General features: G+C 41.4%; 1 protein-coding gene across 8 annotated transcripts in view; it reads right to left on the bottom strand.

The window, feature by feature from the left end:
• Positions 1 to 19,208, bottom strand: part of FAR1 (fatty acyl-CoA reductase 1) — a 55,430-nt gene extending 36,222 nt beyond the window's left edge. For 2 of the 8 annotated variants that reach the window (XM_020797185.3, XM_078383973.1), the window contains exons 1-2: positions 18,987 to 19,208; positions 1,306 to 1,500 (exon numbers count right to left, since the gene is read on the bottom strand). In XM_020797185.3, the coding sequence (XP_020652844.1) occupies positions 1,306 to 1,494 (189 nt within the window). In that variant the 5' untranslated portion in view covers positions 1,495 to 1,500; positions 18,987 to 19,208. Of the gene's footprint in view, positions 1 to 1,305; positions 1,501 to 18,462; positions 18,720 to 18,797; positions 18,925 to 18,986 lie in introns of those variants that run through there. The other 6 variants (XM_020797186.3, XM_078383975.1, XM_020797182.3 and 3 more) reach the window with 5 other exon arrangements.
• Positions 19,209 to 21,566: the final 2,358 nt, after the last annotated feature.

The raw sequence follows: 21,566 nt of genomic DNA, 5'->3' as shown, positions 1-21,566 counted from the left end.
GTGTTTTACATTAATTGGGAGTATAAGAATGGAAGAAATAAATGAATAACTACTACAGTGGTACCTCGCTTAACGGGCATTCTGTTTAGCGATGAAACCGCATAGCAACGAACTTTTTGCAATCGCAAAAGCGATCACATTGCGATGTTTCCTATGTGTTTTATCGCTTTGCGATGATCGGTTCCCTGTTTCGCTTACCAATCATCGCAAAGTGATGATTTTTAAACAGTTGATCGGCAGTTCCAAAATGGCCGCCGGGTAAAAAAAATGGCTGCCCGCTGTGTTTTCGTGCCAATTCCTCGCATAAGAGGCAGCGAAAATGGCCGCCGTATGGAGGATCTTCACTTTAAGGTGAGTTTTAAGCCCATAGGAACACATTAAATGGGTTTTAATGAGTTTCTATTGGCTTTTAAAAATCGCATAGCGACGAAATCGCTTAGCAGTGATTTTTGCTGCACGGATTAACGTCGCTATGCGAGGCACCACTATATTTCTACTTTACAAATACAGAACACGAGCCAAATATAGTGACTTGTAGAAGAATGTACTTAACCACTGTCTCTATCATGGCCTGTAAGTTCTATGCACATACTCACAATAGCTCCCATCTCAGTCTGTTATTTTAGTAGGTTTCTTTCACACAGACAGACAATCATTTCATTAAATCAATAGTAAATAATGAAGAATACGATGCATCTTGCAGAATGGATGCATCTGTATGTCACAGTAAAGTTAGGGCTCCATGGAGTTCATTGCTAACCTTGGTCGAGCCAACCTGCTGGCTACCATGTCCTGACTGCTCCAACTTTTTGAAGCAAAAGCTACTAAAGAAACCACAGACCTTTGATCTGTGGTATGTTTCTTCCAATGTCTGTGCAGCAATGAAGTCAGCTCTCTCCCAGCAAACCAGAGAAATGAATTGCACAACAAATCCTGGATTTCTCCTTTGGCTTACTGGCTGAGAAATGAGCAGAGCCAAATGAACCCAATTTCAGACCTCACAAGAAGCAAATGGAAACAAGAGTGCAGGAGCCAGTGAGCTAATTCTACTGTATATCTGCTGAATTTCGCTTTATATTAATGGGTGAACATAGTCAATATACCCCAAAAATAACTATATATAAGGAGCAGGGACAAATCCTAATATTAAAATCAGAGACAAATATCACCATGTAAGAGAGAATTTATATCTTTTGGGGAATGTCAGATCTCTTTTCCTTAGGATGTTATGTCAGAGTACCATAATAAATATACCAACACATATACTTTCATAATATACGACATAAATATTTTGCAGAATCATACCTTGCAGTTGATCATTTCTTCCACACGTTCTTGAGGTGCTTTCCCTGCTTTGTGTCTCACCAACACATAAACTGCTTTCACCTTTGGACAAGACCTTAACAGCTTTTCCAGCAGAACTTTCCCCATGAATCCAGTAGCTCCAGTGAGGAGAACGCTCTTGCCTTCGTAGTACTCTGGGATTGATACCATTATGCTCTTAAGAGAATTTAAGAGTATGTTAGAGCTTGTATTCATACTATCACTTAGACATGATACACTATTTGCTCAATTTGCATATGACCACATGCTGAATTCCATTTTTATAGAAAAGTAATACCATATATTTTTGCTCCATAAGGCGCACCTGACCATAAGACGCACCCAATTTTAGAGGGAGGAAAACAGGAAAAAAAATACTTCTGTCATGCCTGGCTGTCTGGGCGGCGCTGCAGCATCTCCTCCGTGGCCTGGGTGGTGGCGGGAACCATAGCTCAAGTAGTAATCGTGGACTCCCCGCTCTCATTTATCATTACCTGGTTCCCAACACACACCCTTATTTTTGGGGGAGTGCAGAAGAGACACCTCAGCCAGTCCCTGATGGGCATCCTGAGAGACAGAAGAGAGAAAGAGAGAGAGAGGAAGAGAGAGAGTGGAAGGAGGCGGGAAGGGGAGAGGAAGGAAGGGGGAAGGGGAAAGTGTGAAGAGGAGGAAGGGCTGGCAGAGTGAAAAGCAAGGCAAGGGCAAGAAGAAAGCTGAGATGAATGAGCAGAAGAGAGGAAAGCTACGGAGGGGAGGAGGAGGAGCTTGTTGCACTCCCCCATTTCGAGTCTCCCCTCACATCGCATTCCGCTGGTGGTGGCGGTGGCATGGGGCTGCAGCAGGCGCCCCTCTGATGTTGAGGTCCCGGCCTAGTGAGGGGGACACGAAGAGATGAGAGAAACCCAGAGCGGGGGGGGGGGTTGATGGAAGAGGAGGAGTAAAACAGCATGGGCTCTGGGGGATCTGTACCATTTTTTACAGTATTCGCTCTGTAAGATGCACACCCTTCCCCCCATACACTTTTTTTTAGGAGGAAGTGCGTCTCATGGAGTGAAAAAAATACAGTATTTGTGATAAAGAAAAAACAGGACATTGCTTTGTTATTCTTCACTATTCAAAAGAGCACAAAAATATAAAATTGTTCATGTATAAACTATTACGATCCTAAATGCATGCCCACACACAAAAGAACTACGCTGAGAATTTGGACATGTACATGAACACTCCAAATAGCTAAAAACTCTCAGCACATCTAATTCTGGGGAAGAAACTATATAATGACATTACAAAACTTGACAATATGGCACACAACCCCCAAGCAATCAGAGAGGTTGCTCTGTGAGTCTGGTATGATAAACTGGTAGTTTGTCACAAAATGAAGCAAAAAAAAAATGACAGTTTGATTCACAATTAGAAGATGTATCAATCTATTATTTGCAGACTGCAGCACATTTTCTTGGCTACAAGACAGTCAAAGACATAAAATGACCAGAATAATAATGTCAGTCTAAATCACAGCAATGAATTATCACTATGTCATTAGTTAATGAGTAGCCATTTGTATCCCACACTGTGCACTAATTCATATGACTGGCATGTAGTAAAGGACAAAAGCAGCATCCTGTTAACTAGGAGCGATTTACCCATGGCATGACTAACCAACAGGATTCTAGCCAATGTGTCTCATATACTGGGGAATGTACATGTTAAGTAGGAAGCAAAGCTGATTTCAAAATAAAAAGAATGCATTTTTTGAAAAAAAAAACTGTTACATCTTTATAAACTGTTACATCTTTAATAAACTTATATACTTTATTATAAGTAGGAAATAATGCAGGGAGTGCTTTTCTGCCTTGCCAATTTCAGTTCTCAAACAGGCTAAAAGCTGAAAGGGGGGGGGGGCAGAAGAAAACCAAATGCACATTTACTACAGATGTTTTACACTTGCAGAACATTTCTGGTTGAATAAAAGGCTGATTCTGGAGAATTTTTTCTTCTTCCACAGATCCTGGTTCCATACAACAAAAGCTACATGGATGGCACATGGCTATACCGTGCAGTAAATAACTTTTAAAATAATGAATATGCTTCTCTGTTTAACATTAACCTTCATATTTGCTGGGGCTTCTGGATACTGTTGACTTACATTACAATTGCACCTACAGCTTTATCAGTGTAAACTAAATTTCACCCTGCACTTCTATTAAGATCTATGTTAACAAAACAGCAACAACCAGAAAAGCAGCATAAGCATTAAGATTTTCCTTTTTGCACAAAAAGAAAAATCCCCCACCAACTTCCTTAACTCAATGTATTGCTTCAAAGCCTACATCCTTGGAAAAGATACTGTAAAATGGAAGTGTATTTTAAAAGCCCAAATACAATTTTTGATAGAAATGTACAGTGAATTCCCTATGTATTAATTCCTAGTGAGGGAAATTACAATATGCTCAGCAGATGAGAAGAATAAAAGGAAACAGAAAAAAGGTGGCAGATTTAAAAATAATTAATACCAAAAAAACACCCTAATATCTAAGGTAAGAAATATTTAACAGTCCAACTTCCTATTTCAGGGTCTGCTTACCTTTCAAATAATCAATCCAATCAATCTAGGCAAAACAACATGCCTTAAAAATTTTTTGCACGTGTTCTATTTAATTATTTAAATAACAGATGGAGCTATTGATCCAAATCAGGGTCACAGTGCAGCGGCAAAAGGCTTAATGTTCCCCTTCTATGCCAATGTCTTAACAAGATTTTTACTCACTACCGGACTTCTATTTATTCCAGGAAGAAAGCTACTCCTGAGACCAACAGCAGCTTTATTAGATCAAAGAGCAGCATGAGTGTGGAGGACTTTTCAGCTGGGAGTGCTGCACAGAAAGACTTGAACTCTCCATCGAGTCCACTGCCCAAATCTGGATTAGGCCCTCACAACTACCATATATACATACATAAATGCACCCAGGTGAAAAAAAATTAATTCAAAAAAAGATGCAGTTTGTTTTGGCTCTACCATATTGCTTCCCAGTACACAAGAGCAGTACTATTCTACTGCCGTTGATCGCAATGTCTCTAAAGCTGATGTTATGAGTAGTCCACTAATCAAGTTATAGACAACACTCTCCCCCATGTTACATTCACAGACGACCGCCAGGGTTTTAAAGAAAACCATAAGTTACTTCCTCTAATCATACATCAGCTAAAGATGATAAAAATTATGAAACTAAAAATCTAATTTTCTCTGTCTCTTTTGACATAGTCCAGCAACCTACTATTCCTCCACAAATACCCCAAAGAGTTGTCAGATCTCATGCACTCTGTTTCAGTCATATTGTTCAAACTGGACTAATGTTCTCCCAAATTTCGAAAGTGCTGCCACTGCAACATTAACCCTACAGAAAATCCACCTGCAACTCTTGAATGACAAATGGGAGTTCAATCCAACCTCTAAGGCTCTGAATTTGAAGTTTAAGCAAATATACATCTGCTGTCACAAAAGTTCTGTGGATAAGGAAAAGTGAAAGCAAATTCACGCTGAATTACGAGTCTAGCAGTAAGGGAGCTGTTATCCATGGATACACTCACAGGCAGGAATAAAAGATTTGTGTGAAGTATTTAAGTAAAATCAGATCCCAGCCTTAGGAGGAGTGGTCAGCATCACTGATCCACAATTAAAGAGAACCAGTTCCAAAAACGAATAATTAGCCAAGAATGAAGATAATACTTACACCTGCTTTGTCTTCAAACCATTAGGATAACTTATATTTTAAAAATATAAGACAAACCTTAGTTCAAGAATTGGCACAATGTTTTTACCCTTAATCCTTCATCCACGAAATCCAATATCCCAAAATATGTTTTTCTACTTGCTATTCATGCAGGCTATTGTGGCAAAACAAAGCAAGCCAAATATTAGATAAAGTCTACATTTACAAATCCAGCATTCAAAATCAGTGCCCTTAATTCACATAATGATGCATTCCGAGGTATCATGTTTCTCACAGAATGTGATCAAAAATCTGGCAGAAGGCAATTTTTAAAACAACAGAATCAAACAGGGACTAACAGTTCCAGCATTTTAGCCAATATTTTATCTCAATAAAAGATTCTAGTGTCCAAAGGTATGTAAGCACTATTGTGGAGCATACAATAGATGCTCTGTTATCCTCCAAAGACCACAACATTGCTGTTTTGTTGAAATGTAAGCTTTATGAATTCACTGTTTTTCAAAACTTGAGTTTTACAAATAACAGGAGATGCAGCAAACACACAGAAAAGAGAAATACTAAAGATAAAATGTGGACTTCTACCTAAACTAAGCTTTTATGGTTAAATAATGTCAAAGGAGTTGGAACTTTGAGCTCTATAGAACTATAACATACTGAAAAAGAAAAAAGCACACTAAGCATGCAGAGCAAATTTTTAATTTTGATTTATAGGATTTATAGCACCCATTATTTAGCAGAGATATGAATACTATATAGGGGAAGAAAGTATCCAGGTGATCAATTTAAATCAATTAACTAGAATTTTACTTAAGTGCAGCAATTATGCTTAGCAACAACTACTCCTAAGTAGCTAGAATGATGCTCCATATTCTTCTACTCTCTCAAATTCAAGAAATATTGTGTTACTATGTAATTCAAGTATTTAAATTTGAAAGGAAGGAAATGATACAGTATTTGATGAAGCCACCCTTTTTCCCCGCCTTAATTCAAGCCTTGCCTGTTCCTTTTTTCATAGTTTTGAGTCAGTGGGTCTCTCTCGCTCACACACACACAAACACACATCCACCCTCCCTCGACCCTTTTTTCCTGCCTTAATTCAAGCCTTGCCTGTTCCTTTTTTCATAGTTTTGAGTCAGTCTCTCTCACACACACACAGACACACACACATCCACCCACCCACCCTCCATCCATCCATCCATTTTCTCCATCATTTTCTCCATACATTTAAATAAGCTTGATGAAGCCCTTGGTCTCTCGCACCTTCCTTCCCCTCATTAACTCGATCCTTTCCCGCCTCCTGCTTGCTTGCATTCATTTCTGGAGGAAGCAGTCATTCAAAGCCCCGGATTGATTGATTGCTCGGGGCTATTCCACAGCTGTAGCCAATTAAGCAGGCTTATCTCCGATCTCTGAACAGAGGATTTACAAGTGCCTGCTGCAACCAGGAAGTAACAGGGAGAGGTGGCTTACAATTTGAGGTTTGGCTGCAGGGGTAGGAGTGGGGGTGGGAGGGAGGGGGTAGCGCTCTGCTCATTACCCCCAGGATTTTTACTTTTACCCCATTTGGGGTAATTTACCCCTGTTCCCCAACCACTATTATAGGAAAAAAAACAAGCACAATTTCAGGAGAATTAAGACTGATCTAGATTAGTTTTCAAAATTCAAGATTAAATTGGATGGGATGATTTTAGCACTGGTTTTTTATCTGTTCTTATCCTACCTGTATTATATGCTTCTCAGATTTTTCTCCTTTTCCTTACTTCTGATACAATACAGACTTTACATTTTTAAACTGTAGCTTGCTAGAGTATTTCTGCAGGGTTTGAAAAAGCTTAGTCATTTTCCAGTGAATAATAGTTTAAGCTGAAATACTCTTTCCTGTTTTTTAACCAAAAATACAGAAGTATATTCCAGTATTACAAAATGTTATATATTTAACTTATCTAAAATGATACGAAATTTGTCATTAGAGATTATGAACTGCTATGAACTTCACCTATGTATCCAACTATGTCTTTAAAAAGCCTAAAATAACTGAAGCAAAAGATGGGAATTAACAGATTTCATGAGGTTTCAAGGTCATCCTCTGTGATATTTAAAACTCCAATGAATTTAGACATTCCACCTTTTTTCAAGGAATCAATTTCACAGTTGCAATGGCCCATAATGCATTCACTATGCTAGGATAGAATTTTTCACCAAAATTAAGACTTTATTTGTCCCAAAGCCATTTAACTAAAATTATGCAGATAGCTAAATAGGAAGTATTTAAAATGAAAGACATAAGGGCCACACTGAAAAAGGATTATATCACTGACCTTCAGCACTAACAGCTAGCAAGAGAGCAAATGTAATTTGACAAAGCTGCCCTGAACATAACAGATATGTGCCAAGAGGGAATTCAACATCTTCCCAGCAACCCACTATGCACCTATTTAAGGACTCTACAATCTTCTGATTTAGGAACCTACTGAGACTGGCATATCTACAGTGGTCAGAAATCTGTATATGTCTGATCACTTAATATCTTAAACCTAACTTTACATTATTGCCAATGTTCTTACAATGGGATGCATTTTTTTTAATCAAAGTAACTCTCAAATGGAAAATAACAAGTTTAGTAACTACTAAAGTACTAAAAATCTTACAGTTTTACTGTTAGATGGATTTGACTTTATCGGACAAAATAGACACTTTAAAATTATATCTGACAGTAAATCTGGAAGAGAAATACAAATGAGGACTTGCAACAAATTACAATGAAGCAGGATAATCACAGGACAGGGTAAGGGGAAAAGGTGCTATTAAACTTTCTGTCACTACGCTCTTCCTTTCTTATCTGAAAGAGGAGGCCATACACAAAATCACTCTCAAGTCTCAAAATAATCCCTTGGCAGATTTTAAGGAAAGAAGTAGCAACAATGCCTTTTGGAGCCTGAAATTAGAGGAAAGGCAAGAAAGGCTATGCCTTTCACATGAAAGACTATACTGTATTGTTAGAGCAAATGATTTGCATGCTGAACGTTCAAAAATAAATTTACAACTTCGTCAGGCAGGTCTGGGAAAGCCTTTGGCTTCAGAAATGTTACATCTTTGTAGGATCCTCAACCCCAAACATGGTTAATAGAATTTTTGAAAAAGCAAGAGTGTGGTAGGCTGCTTCTTTTCCATGAGCCCAAGCTGAGAGAGTTAGTCTTCAAAGTCAGTTAAAAAAAGAGAATGGACTTTACACTTGGGATAAGCAGGACACAGAATAGTAGTTATTCCTCTAAAGCTAGAAGAATTCTAATCCAGATTTACACCATGTCTAATCACCAACTTAGAATATGCAATAGAAAACAGAGCTTAAGCAGTGTGCACTACCTGTAAGCTCTCATTAACAGAAAAGCAATTTGATTCAATTTAACAAAAATATGCATCTTGGCACTCTCAGTTATCCACACTCAGATAACCTAAGTGGATAAACACCTAGCAGAAAATATCCACCCAGACCTCTCTACCTTTTTTAGAGATAGACATACAGTATTCCTTAGACCCTCTTACTGCACACTCTTATATTTGAGAATGCAGTCTGGATCACTTACACTAGGGCATGGTGCCCCCTCCCCCGTTATTTTCAGACTGCAGCTCCCATAATCTCATGGGACACGAAGGTAGACATATTATCTAGGCTGACACAGCTGCCCATACCTGACAATAAACAGATGTATTCACCTTTAAACAGAAGAAAAAGAGTGAACATCTGGCAGACGTCAGAGGACTATTGTCTGTGGTGATGGGAAGTTTTTTTAAAAAACCCACAGCTCATCCAACCACATTCTAATTTCCAGCTTGGGTGATATCACTGGGGAAAACTACAGCACATCTTAAGCAGCAGCAGTGCAATGAGAGCGAAGCAATCCAAGAGAAAAAGGGCAGCTACATGAGCAGCAATGTCTGTTCTCAGAGGAATGAAAAACAGAAATGGTAGTGATGAGAGCACTTTTTTAAAAAGGCAACAGGAAGTAGAAAACTGGGCTGAAAAGAAACAGAGGTTTAAAAATTCTGTTTAAAGTTGTAATACACAGGCTTCCTATCCGTAACAAATTATTATTTTTATTTTAATCATCAGAATGGTATGTCCTTCAAGGGTGATATTTTTTTCTGAAGAAACCCTCAGTATAGGTATATTTTAATCCAATTAGAAATACAAAGCATTCAGACACAGCCACTGCAAACCAAAGACCCATTTGCCATCTATCTAGATCAGCTGCACATTCCACATTCCCATACACATTATTTGTTTCCCATGCATCATACTGAAAGTTTCAAAGTCTAAGGTTTGTTTACTTTGGACACATCACAAAGTTTACTGTCTACATATAGATCTTTTCAAGATGGCTTTGTAACTCAATATGGATGAAAATGAGGTCCATAAATGAGGAGAATGCAAGGAGAAACGTCTGTTCCATGACACAGTTGACTGCACCGACTGAAAACAACATTAGTAGAGATGATAATATAGAAATATATACATTCTATCAGAAATCTATGTATTTGAAAAACTTAACATTACTGCACTATCCCATTCTTGTTAGCTTTCAGTGTTGCTCATTCTAAACACAATCTTACATTGAACCACAGAGCTGGAACTAACCTCAAAGACCATAATCCAATCTATTCCTAATGCAGAGAATTGACCGCTACAGTGTCTCTAACAGCAAACAATTTATTCTATAAAAGACCTAAAAAAACAGAATTCACAATATTCCAAGGAAAATTTTTCCACTGTAAAGCAGCTTGTGTTGCCACAAAGTTCTTTCTGAAGTTTTGCTGAAATCCCTTTTCTTGTAATTTAAACATATTTCAAATTAGATTTCTGAAGAAACATGAATTTGCTCCTTCATCAATGGGCCAGCCTTTCAAACTTGAAAAGGACTGTCATGCTGTGTACCAACATCTCTTCAAGCTAAATAGCATTTTGTTTCCATTCTCCTAGCAATAATTGCTGTTCTGGGAAAACATTCCAGTTTTTTGTTTTGTTTTGTGTTACGTTTCTCCAACTGCTTATACAGTGGTGCCTCGCTTGACCAGGATAATTCATTCTGTTCAAATCGCTGTTAAGCGAAATCCTCGTCAAGCGAAACGAAAAAGCCCATTGAAATGCACTGAAAACTGGTTCAATGTGTTCCAATGGGCGAAACACCTCAGTGTCCAGCAAAGATCCTCCATAGGGCGGCCATTTTCGGTGCCTGTAAAGCGAGGAATCCATCCTAAAACACAGTGGAGAGCCATTTTAAACAGCCGGCGGCCATTTTGAAGACCCGACGATCAGCTATAAAGATTGTAGTTAAGCAAAAAATCGATTCCCGAAGCAGGGAACCAATCATCCTTAAGCGATTTTGCCTATTAAAACATCGTTTTGCGATCGCAAAAACTTCATCGTCAAGCAATTTCCTCATCTAACGAGATAATCATCAAGCGAGGCACCACTGTAAGTTGGAGTCAACCTGGAGATGTTAAGTTATAGCATGTTAAATAAGTGGATGACTGCCACCTTTGTCTCTCTTTTCTACCTTGGGGAGTATCAGTAGGCCTTGTTAGGGTTCTGACTCTAATGGGTTGGATAAAGGGCTGGACAATGTTGATCCAAATAAAAAGCAATCCAGACAAGTGGAAGCGTGGTTGGTGTTTGAAATACCAGATTCAGAAGAGATGCATAGTGTTTTCACAGGCTAGTACTTAGCCTGAGAACAAATCCAGGAGAGGCTAAGAATACATTATAGTACCGTGTTTCTCCGATAATAAGACCTATCCCGAAAGTAAGCCCTCCCCTTAATTTGTAGGATTCCTCTAAAGTAAGCCCTCCCCCGAAAATAAGCCCTATTACCCTACTCGCGCCCTGGGTAAGCTTACCGAGGGTGCGAAAAAACATCCCTTCAGCAGAGCAGAATGCAGTAGGGAGAAAGCAGAGCTTCGCCCTTCATGGCAGTGCTTTCGTCTCAGGGCGCGCCGAACGGGATCCCGGGAGCCAACAGCTCCTCCTCCGCCTGGAACTCCCCTGCCCGGCGCGCGAGGGAGAGAGAGGCACGAGCCCCGCGGGCGCCGCACGGGCGCTCCTGCCCCCGGACCAGAGAGGAGGAGAACAAAAGCTTCAAGGCGGAGGGGAGGAGGCGACCAAGGCAGCAAAGCGAGGAGCATCGCCTGCAAGCCAAGCAGGCACGCTCGCTCGCTGTGTCTTCCCCCTTCCCAGCAAAGCCCGCCTTTTTGGCTCCCCTTCCTCCTCGTTTCGCTTCCCCAGCGGTGAGGGCTTCGGAGAGAGCCAGAAAGCGAGAGGAACCAAGCAGGAAAGCAGGAAGGAGAAGCCCAGTTCTTCTCAGCCGCTGCCTTTCCCCAGCCTCCGTCTCCTCCCTGGCCGAGCCCAAGTAGCCACCGCCGCCGCCAATGCCGCTGCTGCTGGTGCGGCTGTCGCCAGCTTTCGGGGAAAAATGCTCTGGTTTCTCTTCAGATCACATTTTTGGGGGAGGGCTTATTTTAATGACGGGTCATTAAAATAAGCCCTCCCCCGAAAATAAGCCCTCTGCCCTTTTCTTTCCCCCAAAAGATAATAAGACAGTGTCTTATTATCGGAGAAACACGGTATCACAGCATGGTACTATTTCCGATATCAAAATGGTTTATATTCAGCTGAGATAGTATCCAGGCTAAATGATTATAACATGTTCTGTGGAACTGTCTATGAAGAGTTACCAGAAAGAACAACTGATACAAAGTGCAACCACTATGCTGTTAACTGGGGAAAGGCCAGAAGAAAAAGATGAAATGCAAATTCAGAAATAAATATGCTGGCATCCTAACTTTTAGAGCAAGCTTTTTCTTTTCAAGATTTAAATTACTGGGGTCCAAAGACACTAAAAAAAACCCTTTCTTAAACTTACCAACAGTTAAAGCTCTTCCTCAGACAACCTGCTGCTGATTTCCCCACACTGAAAGTATGGTGTACATAAATAGCAAAGTCCTTTTGGCAATAGGAATTGAAAACAAAAGATAGTTTTTGTGGTTCTGAGTTTTGAGTCTTCATGCGGGATTTTGTATTGCTTACAGCAGCAGTTCTTAATCTTTTCTGTACCAAAGACTCACTTTAAATATCTTTTGTTGCTACAGACCACCAAGACTTAAGATTTAAGACCCTAAAGTGCATCAAATATTTATTTAAAGTTTGTCATGAAGTGTCTCATTGACAGATATTCCTGGCTATAACAGTAATACTTTTTAAATGACTGGAAGAAGCTTCATTTTGCTTTGAACAGGATGTACCCTCATCAACAACATCAGACCTTTTAAGTTTCAAATTCAGCCAGTGATCCATTCTGCGGCTCAGCCAAAATGTATTGTTATAAAACTAATTGCGATAATATCAAAAATCATTTTACCCAACTATAACTAAACAGTTCTCTTAGCAGACACAGAAGAAACATGATCATGTAGCCTGTCTGAACAGTCACTCACACTGACACGGAATGACTCCAACTCTCTCTTCCTGTGGCTTTTGAATGTCTGCACAGTAGCAAGAAATGTCCTGTGGTGTCTCTCAGCCACTCAGCTTCATTCACATGTATGTTCTCCACATGTACAGAAACAGCAAACAATTATTTGCTACCAAGTATTTTCATAACCAATGTTTACTTTTGTTTGTTTTTAATGGAGGCAGTACGTTAGAAAAGCTAAGTTTTACACAAACAGCAAAGGAAATTAAAATGTTGGTCTACATTTTCTTTCTTTTTCTTTCTTTCTTTCTTCAAAAGACATGTGACTGCATGCATGACTCTACCCTCTCTGCGCAGCTACCCTCTCTGCGCAGCTTTCCTCCTCCTCTTCCATGCAGCCATTTTGATTTCGGTTGTGACGGAATCCCATGTGCATGCGGGGGGGGGAGTTGTACACACACAGAGGAGAGAAGGTACACAAGAGGCAGAGCCCCACCCAGCAAAGCTGAAAATTAGAGGGTACATAAAATTTCTTCAAGCCTTCACAGACCCCCTTTGAGGATTTCATGATCCCCGTGAAGAGGAACCAATTAGAGTGGGCATTTCTGGAAGTGAGCGTGCCCTCCATTGTCTCAAGTGGAAGTGAGCGTGCCCTCCATTGTCTCAAATAGAAAGGGCGGACACTGCATTACTTAAATTACCCCAGGGACTGCAAGAGATATCACCTGAAGATGATCAGGCTAAGGAGAAGGCAGTAGGAGAACAGCCTATAGTGGAGGGTTTTCCAGTGACGATGGAGTGGGAGGAAAAGGCGGGAAGACAGAGGAGTTGTGAGTCCGGAGAATGGATAGACCAGAGGGAAGAGGAAAGTGAGAAGAGTAAAAGGCAAGATAAGAGAGAGGAGCTTTATGTATTCTCTTTCCCAAAGAGAGAGGGAAAAGACAGTGATAGAGGGGGCAGATCCACACATGGACGTGGAGCCACAGGTGTTGAGATACAGTTAGGGGAGCTGAACCCTCTAGAATGGACGGTCTATGTTTATCTGAGGGGGAAGGGACCCTGGAGGAATGTGGTGTGGCCAAAGCCTATCCCTCCTAGAGAGATACCCCGAGAAGGAGAGTGGGGGCTCCACCCATGCTGTGGGATCATATGCGTGGCAAAGAGCACTCTGTTGAGGAAGCTGAATGATTGGGAGTGATTCGGGATGTTGTCACATTAAGAGAGAGAACAAACCAGATGGAACTCTACGTTATGGACTGGTTCACCCATGTTAAACAGTTTTATTGGACCCACAGAAGTTACTGTACACCCATCCCCTCCTAATGATACTAAAGGTTCTGTTAATAATGTCATGCTTCCTGTGGTTAATGGCGTCAAAGAGGAGGAACTGCTAGATTTAGAACAAGAACCCAATCACAGTCTCCCAGGGGTTCACAGACCACAGCTTAAAAACATATGGCTTACAACATTTGAATCTAATTTGTGTTTCTGATGTGCCATCAACTTGGAACTAATTTACAATGATCCTAGTAAGGCTTTCAGGGGGAGATATTTACTATTCTAAATTTACTATACTAAATGAGTTTCTACAGCCAAGTGGGGATTCAAATTGTTCATTAATATACTCCTATATTACTTTACACATTATTTGATCTGATTGTTGTTTGTTTTTCAAGTTCTGTCCCAAAACCACAACAAACATATTCTGAAAAATTACAAAGCACTGTTATGATACTAAGAGAATAAGTAATCTAAAATGCTCAGCTAGGGCACAAATTTAGGATATAAACATTAAAAACTAAAAACACTGTTCATGCTACATGCCTATATAAATTATAATCATGTAGTATTTGGGAAGCGATGACAAACCTAGACAGCATCTTAAAAAGCAGAGACATCACCTTGCTGACAAAGGTCCGCATAGTCAAAGCTATAGTTTTTCCAGTAGCAATGTATGGAAGTGAGACCTGGACCATAAAGAAGGCTGAACACTGAAGAACTGATGCTTTTCAATTGTGGTGTTTGAGGAGACTCCTGAGAGTCCCCTGGACTGCAAGAACAAACCTATCCATTTTGAAGGAAATCAACCCTGAGTGCTCACTGGAAGGACAGATCCTGAAGCTGAGGCTCCAATACTTTGGCCATCTCATGAGAAGAGAAGACTCCCTGGAAAACACCCTGATGTTAGGAAAGTGTGAAGGCAAGAGGAGAAGGGGAAGACAGAGGATGAGATGGTTGGACAGTGTCATTGAAGCTCCCAACATGAATTTGACCAAACTCCAGGAGGCAATGGAAGACAGGTGGGCCTGGCATGCTCTGGTCCATGGGACCACAAAGAGTTGAGCACAACATAACAACTAAACAACAACAAGCATTTGCGAGTGGAACTGCCATCACTATGAGAAATATATGATCAGTTAAGTAAAATATGGAGACATCAAAATGTTAGGCAATAACATATAGTGGAAGCTCTACAACGTATAGTTGTAGACAGCAATAGTATCTGAAACACCTCTGTACACAATGGATCTGTAAAAGTAACAAATCCCAAGTATTCCTCTCAGAGTTTCTTCTAAACCTTATTGTTAATAGTTACCAATGTCGCAAATCTCATCTCTCAGAAAAACAGAGTTGGACTATATCAGCTACAGTACCATTTTATACAGACTTTTCTGAAAGTAAGTTCCACTGAAACCACTGAACCATTAGAACTTGAATCTCAGGAGACATGCATTGCCATGCTCTGTTAGTAACACAAATGAATTCAATAGCATAAATAAAATTCTATTTGTCAGAAACCAAAGAAGTACATAATAGGACAAAGGGCAGAGCTAAATCAAACTGGTTTTTTTACAAGTTTCACCTGAACATTCAACACACCCATTCTGGGAATTGGTTGTGTTTTCTTAGATGAAGGTTGGTTATAGGGGTGTGGTTATTCCTTTTCTGTTATTTGTTATTTACATTTATTGTTCTTAATTGTATGTATTTTTGCTGTAAGATGCCTAGTGTGGTGGCTTGCCACTAGATGCGTGAGATAGAAATTTAATAAAAATATATATACAGTGGTGCCCCGCATGACAGCGATAATTTGTTCCTTGAAAATCGCTGTTTAGTGAAATCGTCTAGCGAAAAGCGTTTCCCCATTGGAATGCATTGAAACCTGTTTAATGCGTTCCAATGGGGAAAAATCGTCGTTGTCCAGCGAAGATCGCCCATAGGGAAGCCACTTTGCAAAGCGCCAATCAGCGGTTTTAAATCGCTGTCTTGCAAAAAACGGGCCCAAAAACACCTGTCCAGCGAAGATCCCCCCTAGGGAAGCCATTTTGCGAAGCTGTCAATCAGCTGTAAAGATAGTCTTCTTGCGAAAAAAAACGGTCCGCGAAGCACGAGCCATATCATCATCCAGCGAAATTCCCCCATAGGAATCACTGTTTTGCAAAGCAAAATGGCAATCACAAAACCTTGTCGTCAAGCAGATTCGTCGTTTTGAAGAGTAATCGTCTTGCAAGGTACCACTGTATTTCATGAACTGAGCAATGTCAAATTTGCTGTTGAAGAACTACAATAAGATCTAAAACTGTTTTTGCTATTTGCTGTAAACCATTGAGAAAGGAGGGGAAAATTTTTTTAATGCAGTTGACAATCAAACATTTTATGTAATCCACGAAGACTTAGGCTAAAATATATCTATGGCCAGACTTCCACTGTTGATGTACACTTGTGTAAGAAAAATCGCTTGTCACTGAATCAGCACCTCATTAATGAACAGCAATCCATCACTAAGACTTACACAATTTCCCTTACATGACTGAAAACTGCAATAGGATTTTGACAATTAGTCTTTAAAGTGCAACAAGTCTCTTCTTTTGCTCTTTTCTTCAAATGTTACTGAAATGTTTAGTCTGAGATTAAAACAGTTACATGTTTAAAAATCTATATGTGTGTGCAGGTGGACAAATGTGTTAAATATGTGCAAAATAATTAAGATTTACTACAGAGATACAGCGTATAAGACAGGCAATCACATTTTTGAGCAAACAGGTAGCTTCTGAATCTACCGTCAAAAATAAGGAAAGCAATGAATGAAAGTCACAATTATCCCTAACATAATCTGTGACCTAAAAAATAAAGGTCTGACATGCTTTTTTCAATAAGAATCAGAAGAAACAGAAGAAAAGAAGCAGATGAATTGCATGCCATCAAACTGATTTAGACTTATGGGAATCTTTTTCAGGGTTATTTATGTAGTGAATACAGAGAAGTGGTTTATCATTCCCTTTTTCTAGAGCGACCCTGGGACTGTGCAGTTTGCCCGTGACTACACAGACTGGCTCTTTTCACCAAGGCACAGTGGGAAACTCCCAACCTCTCGCTCTGCAATCAGATATGTAAACCACTGAGCTATTAAGCCAGCATGCTCTTTTCAAGCCTTCCTTTCCCTTTATCTAACTTTCCTCAGTGCTCAATGTTTTCTACATTTGACATTAGATATCATTTTCCATTATTCTGAAATTTTGCTTTTATCCACTGTAGCATAATACACAATAGCTACCCTACTAGCAGTCTTTAAAATAATAGAATACTTTCAATGTATAACTCTTTCATTTTGAATAACATATCCAATTCCTTCCTTCATCATACAACTTTTTTAAGAAATAAATTTTGTTTCCATCATTTTGAACTGTGATATCCAAATATACAGTACTCCCAATGGGCTCTTACTACTATACCACAAAACACCATCAACAGTCTTTATAGCTCTTTCTATACTCAAGGAACTCTAGAATTCTTCAGTAATGAATAGGCAAACTTGAACATATTAAGTAAGGCTACAAAAAGAAAATTGGGCTGACTGCAAAAATATAACTAGAGTTACAATTTTTTCAGTTGCAAAAACTCAAGTTTCTTCTTAGTTCCTTCCTGTATACCTTGGTTGCCCAAAGTTAACTCCAATTGTACTTCTCTCTTACTATTAAGACACTCAATTCCTTTCTGAGATGCTGAAGGTTTTCTTTTTACTGTTACTGTATTTATAAAAAGGATCAGCAGGAGAGAAAACTCATACCAAGAAATTCGTATCTGACTACTGTAGTGGCAGGCTGAGAGTTGCTTTGAAAGTCGACCAGTATTCTTTAATCCCTGCACACGGCCCCACCCAAAGGAAACAATACATTTAAAAAGTAAGATAACACACTAAGGGTGGAGCTGGTGTCACCACACCCCATTGTAATCCTATTCTCTAGGCACAATAGTAACTATGAATGGAAAATAATTTCCCATGCAAAATATTTGCCTAAAAGCCATCTTGTTTTTCAGAGGGAGAGTGCTAAGTGATACAATTTTCTTGAATTTTGCCCTACATCTGTTGATGACAGCTCCATATACAACTGTACAGACATTATCTACAGATGCACTTTTGCTACCTCTTGAGAGAGAAAGAAATGCCCAGAGTGGATTTGTACTAATTGTTCCGAGAGGGGGATACAAAGTCAAACCTTTGGGGAAACTTCCTCAAAGTTATGTGATGCTTTGGGCAACCGCTGCTCCGATATGTCCCCAGGCACTCCAGCCAAGCCATGCACCTCTGCCCTCCTCTGCAACCCTGCCCACCTGTGCCTTTCCACACGGAAGGGCCTCCCTCGATCCCACAGAAAGGGCAGCCACAAGGTCCTCGCCTCTCTCCTCTCCAGCTGAGCCTCCCCAACGACTCCTTCCTCACACAGGAGAACCTAGGGGTCTGCAAGAGTTTATTCAAAGTCCCATCCCTCCACTACTTAACTTTTGTCTCATACGCCTTTGCTAGGAAAAGGAAAAGAAGGCGGGAGATGCCCCCCTCCCCAGTGTAACTGGGCGACGTTAAGTGCACAGGATAGAGCCCGCCCCTCCTCAGCCCACACAAGGCGGTTGCCCTCCCCCAACCCTCCAAGCTACCCACTCACCACGTTGCGCTTCCCGAGGGATCTCCATCCCATAATGCTTTCTCCCTCTCCCGTCATTCGCCTCAGAGAAGACTCCAGGGCCCACCCGAGGCCTCCTTGCTTCTCCTCAGAAACCCGCTCTGCGTCCATCCTCCCCTCCTCCTCCTCCTCCCCCACCGCCGGCTACGCTTCCCTTCCCCGTCGCCCGGCCCTCTCCATCCAGCGAGCCAGCCACCCACCCACCGACCCGCATCCAACAGCCATCAGCTGAGGCGCCACCGTCTTTCCGGAGCGATCCTCCCACTGCCAGCGGTCTCCTTCCTTCCTCCCCCCCACCGCCGTTCCCCTCAACCAACCCCTCTGTCCTGTCGCGCGCCCGTCAGAGGAGCCTTTCAGCTTCCCGGTGGTCGCGGCGGCGGTTGCTGCTGCTGCTGCCGTCTCGCGCTGCCCGCGTCTTGACTCGTCCACCCGCCCACCCCACGGACTCGCCTGCCTCCCTCCCTCCCTCCCTTCTTCTGAGAAGGAACGCAGCCCCCTTCACTTACTTGTCTGTGCCGCTTTACCGAGCGGCGGTCCTGCAAACTGGCGGGTGGAGAGAGGGGAACCCGAGACTGCTATTGGCTGCGAACCAACTTCGAGAGGGCGACACTGTTATAGGCTCCTGGACACGTCATTCCCCACGACACGCACGCCACCGCTGATTGGCCAAGGGGTCGCGGAGGCTCAGTTCCCACATGTCGGTTCAGCGGGGAGGGATGCGGTTGCCCGTAAGTTGCGGAACGAGCTCAACCAATAGGAAGCGAGGAGATGGACGAAGCGGCGGGCGGGCGCAGCTGCGTTTCGGTCGGGCCTTGTCAGTTATTACCTTGGAGCTGGCGGCCCCCACAGGCTGGTGCCTCCGCCGCCGGTGCTAGGCGCCCGGCGCGCTAAACCTCGTGTTCGAGCCCTGTCTTTGCTTGGGAATTAAGATGCTTTTCCGTTCCCCGGTGTTGGATTCGCCATTCCTTGTCCGGGAAGGGAGTTTGGGGAAGGCGAATAATCCTCGTCCGCGGCAGTCTTCCGCCGCCACCGAAGAGCCTCTTCCGAAGGCGGCGGACCTCAGGAAAGGCCTGGGATGGAGTTGGCTCTCTCCACTCGTTGTTGCCAGATTCCCCCTTCCCACGGTAGCCACGTTTCGTGTTGGGAGGCTACTCCATAACACTGGATGTAATACCCTTTCCCTGTCAACTCGTGTTCTTGTTACTGGGCTGTTTGGGGCGGGCGGGGGGGGCATATACGAGTTATTTTCCTTATTTAATTAGCCTATACTGTATGTATACTCCTTTATAGCGCCTTAAGAGTTTTGCCTCAAGATGTTTTGATATACACCTGATAAACCTCGACGCCAACTTCGCAGTACTAACAAGGAAACGAAGGACTTACGTGACAGGTATCAATTTCTGTGGAGAATGCATAATTTCCTAGTAAACTATCAGAATACTAGCCTACTTGAATGAAAACTTAAGAAATGCTTAATAAAAATATAAAGATGCTCTTTACAATGGCTTAATTCATGTTGAAATTAAACATCCCACATGTCTAGTAGGAATTCTGCAGGTGCCATACATATTAAATCTATTCTTGACACAGGTGGCTGGAACATGGAAAACAGCTGGTAGACAAGAGGTGCAGCAGCCTGCTGTATGTTAAAAAACACTTCCTTTAATCAAAACAATCTTTGTTTCTCAACACATACATGTAAGAAGTATGTAAGTGTTCCTTTTATCTGAATTGCTTAAGTAACCTAGAAAACCTCCTTAAACAGAGATGGAAATGAGACAAAAGAAGTGTGCAGTTATTAGCTATGTTTGCATCATACTGCAACCGATTCTAATGAGAAATATTATCCGTCTTTTCCCGTAAGTTCTGTATGAATTCCATACTGTAATAACAAACTGCAGGTTTCTCTTCCCTGCCCCCGCCCCTGCCCCTTGGATTATACAGATTTCCATACTTTCAGACTAGTTTATCAGGCAAAGACAGGATTTTACGTGCTTTGTGTTCTGTGAGATCAGATGTTTGGCGTTTTCCCAACCCTGCTTCCTCTAGCAAGTGCACGTTCAGAGGCAGTGCCAGGAAGAGGTGGGGCAGAGAATCGCTGCCTCTGAGTGGGTGCCTGATGGAGGAGACGGTGGGAAGTGCCAAACACCTGTTCAGCCAACAAATGGTGTGAACTGCCAAGGTATTGTTTTTTTATTTGTTTAATTTATATTCTTGCCTATCTGTCAAAAATGCTCACTTATAACATACTTGGGTGGTAGGGCTTATTTGCTTACTGACAGCCATTAGACTTAAAAATATTAGCAGCAACAATACCAATCCTTTCAACAGAAATGGAAGCACATGAACCAAACACAGGAACGGTGGGTTCCCATGTCTTATGTTGGTAACACTACCATAGAACTGAATCATTTTTAAAAAAATGTCCCATATGAACCTAATATGATATCTGCTAAGTGTCTAATTGCAGATCTCAATGGCTTGCAAAATCAAGATTAGGTAAAGGCTAACCCTAATTAAACAATTGATGTCAAAACTAGTGAGAAGTGATGGACAAACATTATACATTATTTTAGACACCAACTCCATTCCTAACCCCAGGAACAGCATTCTAGTAACTATTCCAGGCAGAAAATCAATGTTTCAAAAGAACAAAACTGCCCAGAACAACATTTGAGTAGGACAACCAAACACAATTTACCCATGCTAGCAGACGACGGGTGTGGTGCAACAAGCCTCAAAACAATCTCAGAATGAGCATTCCAGTACCCATTCTTGGCAGAAAACCAATATTGCACAAAATCAATCTGGAATGGCAATGTCCAGGTGGGATGAACCAAAGAATTAATAACTGGAACGTGACTAGAAGGAGCTAATGCAGCAAGCCTTAAATAGCTCCAGAAACCACATTTTGGTGCTTTTACTGCCCCCCCCCCAAAAAAAACCGAACACCTTTCCGGATAGAAGCGTTGAATAGTAACTTCAGAGTAGGAGAAGTCAACCCTATTTGTCATTCACACAGAGCTCAATGGAAGTTATTCAACAACCCACAAAAGATTGAAAAGAATCCTGGTACGTCCTCTTGT

Source organism: Pogona vitticeps, chromosome 1 (genome assembly GCF_051106095.1).
Source record: "Pogona vitticeps strain Pit_001003342236 chromosome 1, PviZW2.1, whole genome shotgun sequence".
Lineage (NCBI taxonomy): Eukaryota > Metazoa > Chordata > Lepidosauria > Squamata > Agamidae > Pogona > Pogona vitticeps.
Note: the sequence above shows the minus strand (reverse complement) of the source record. Positions and strands in the feature narration are given on the sequence as shown.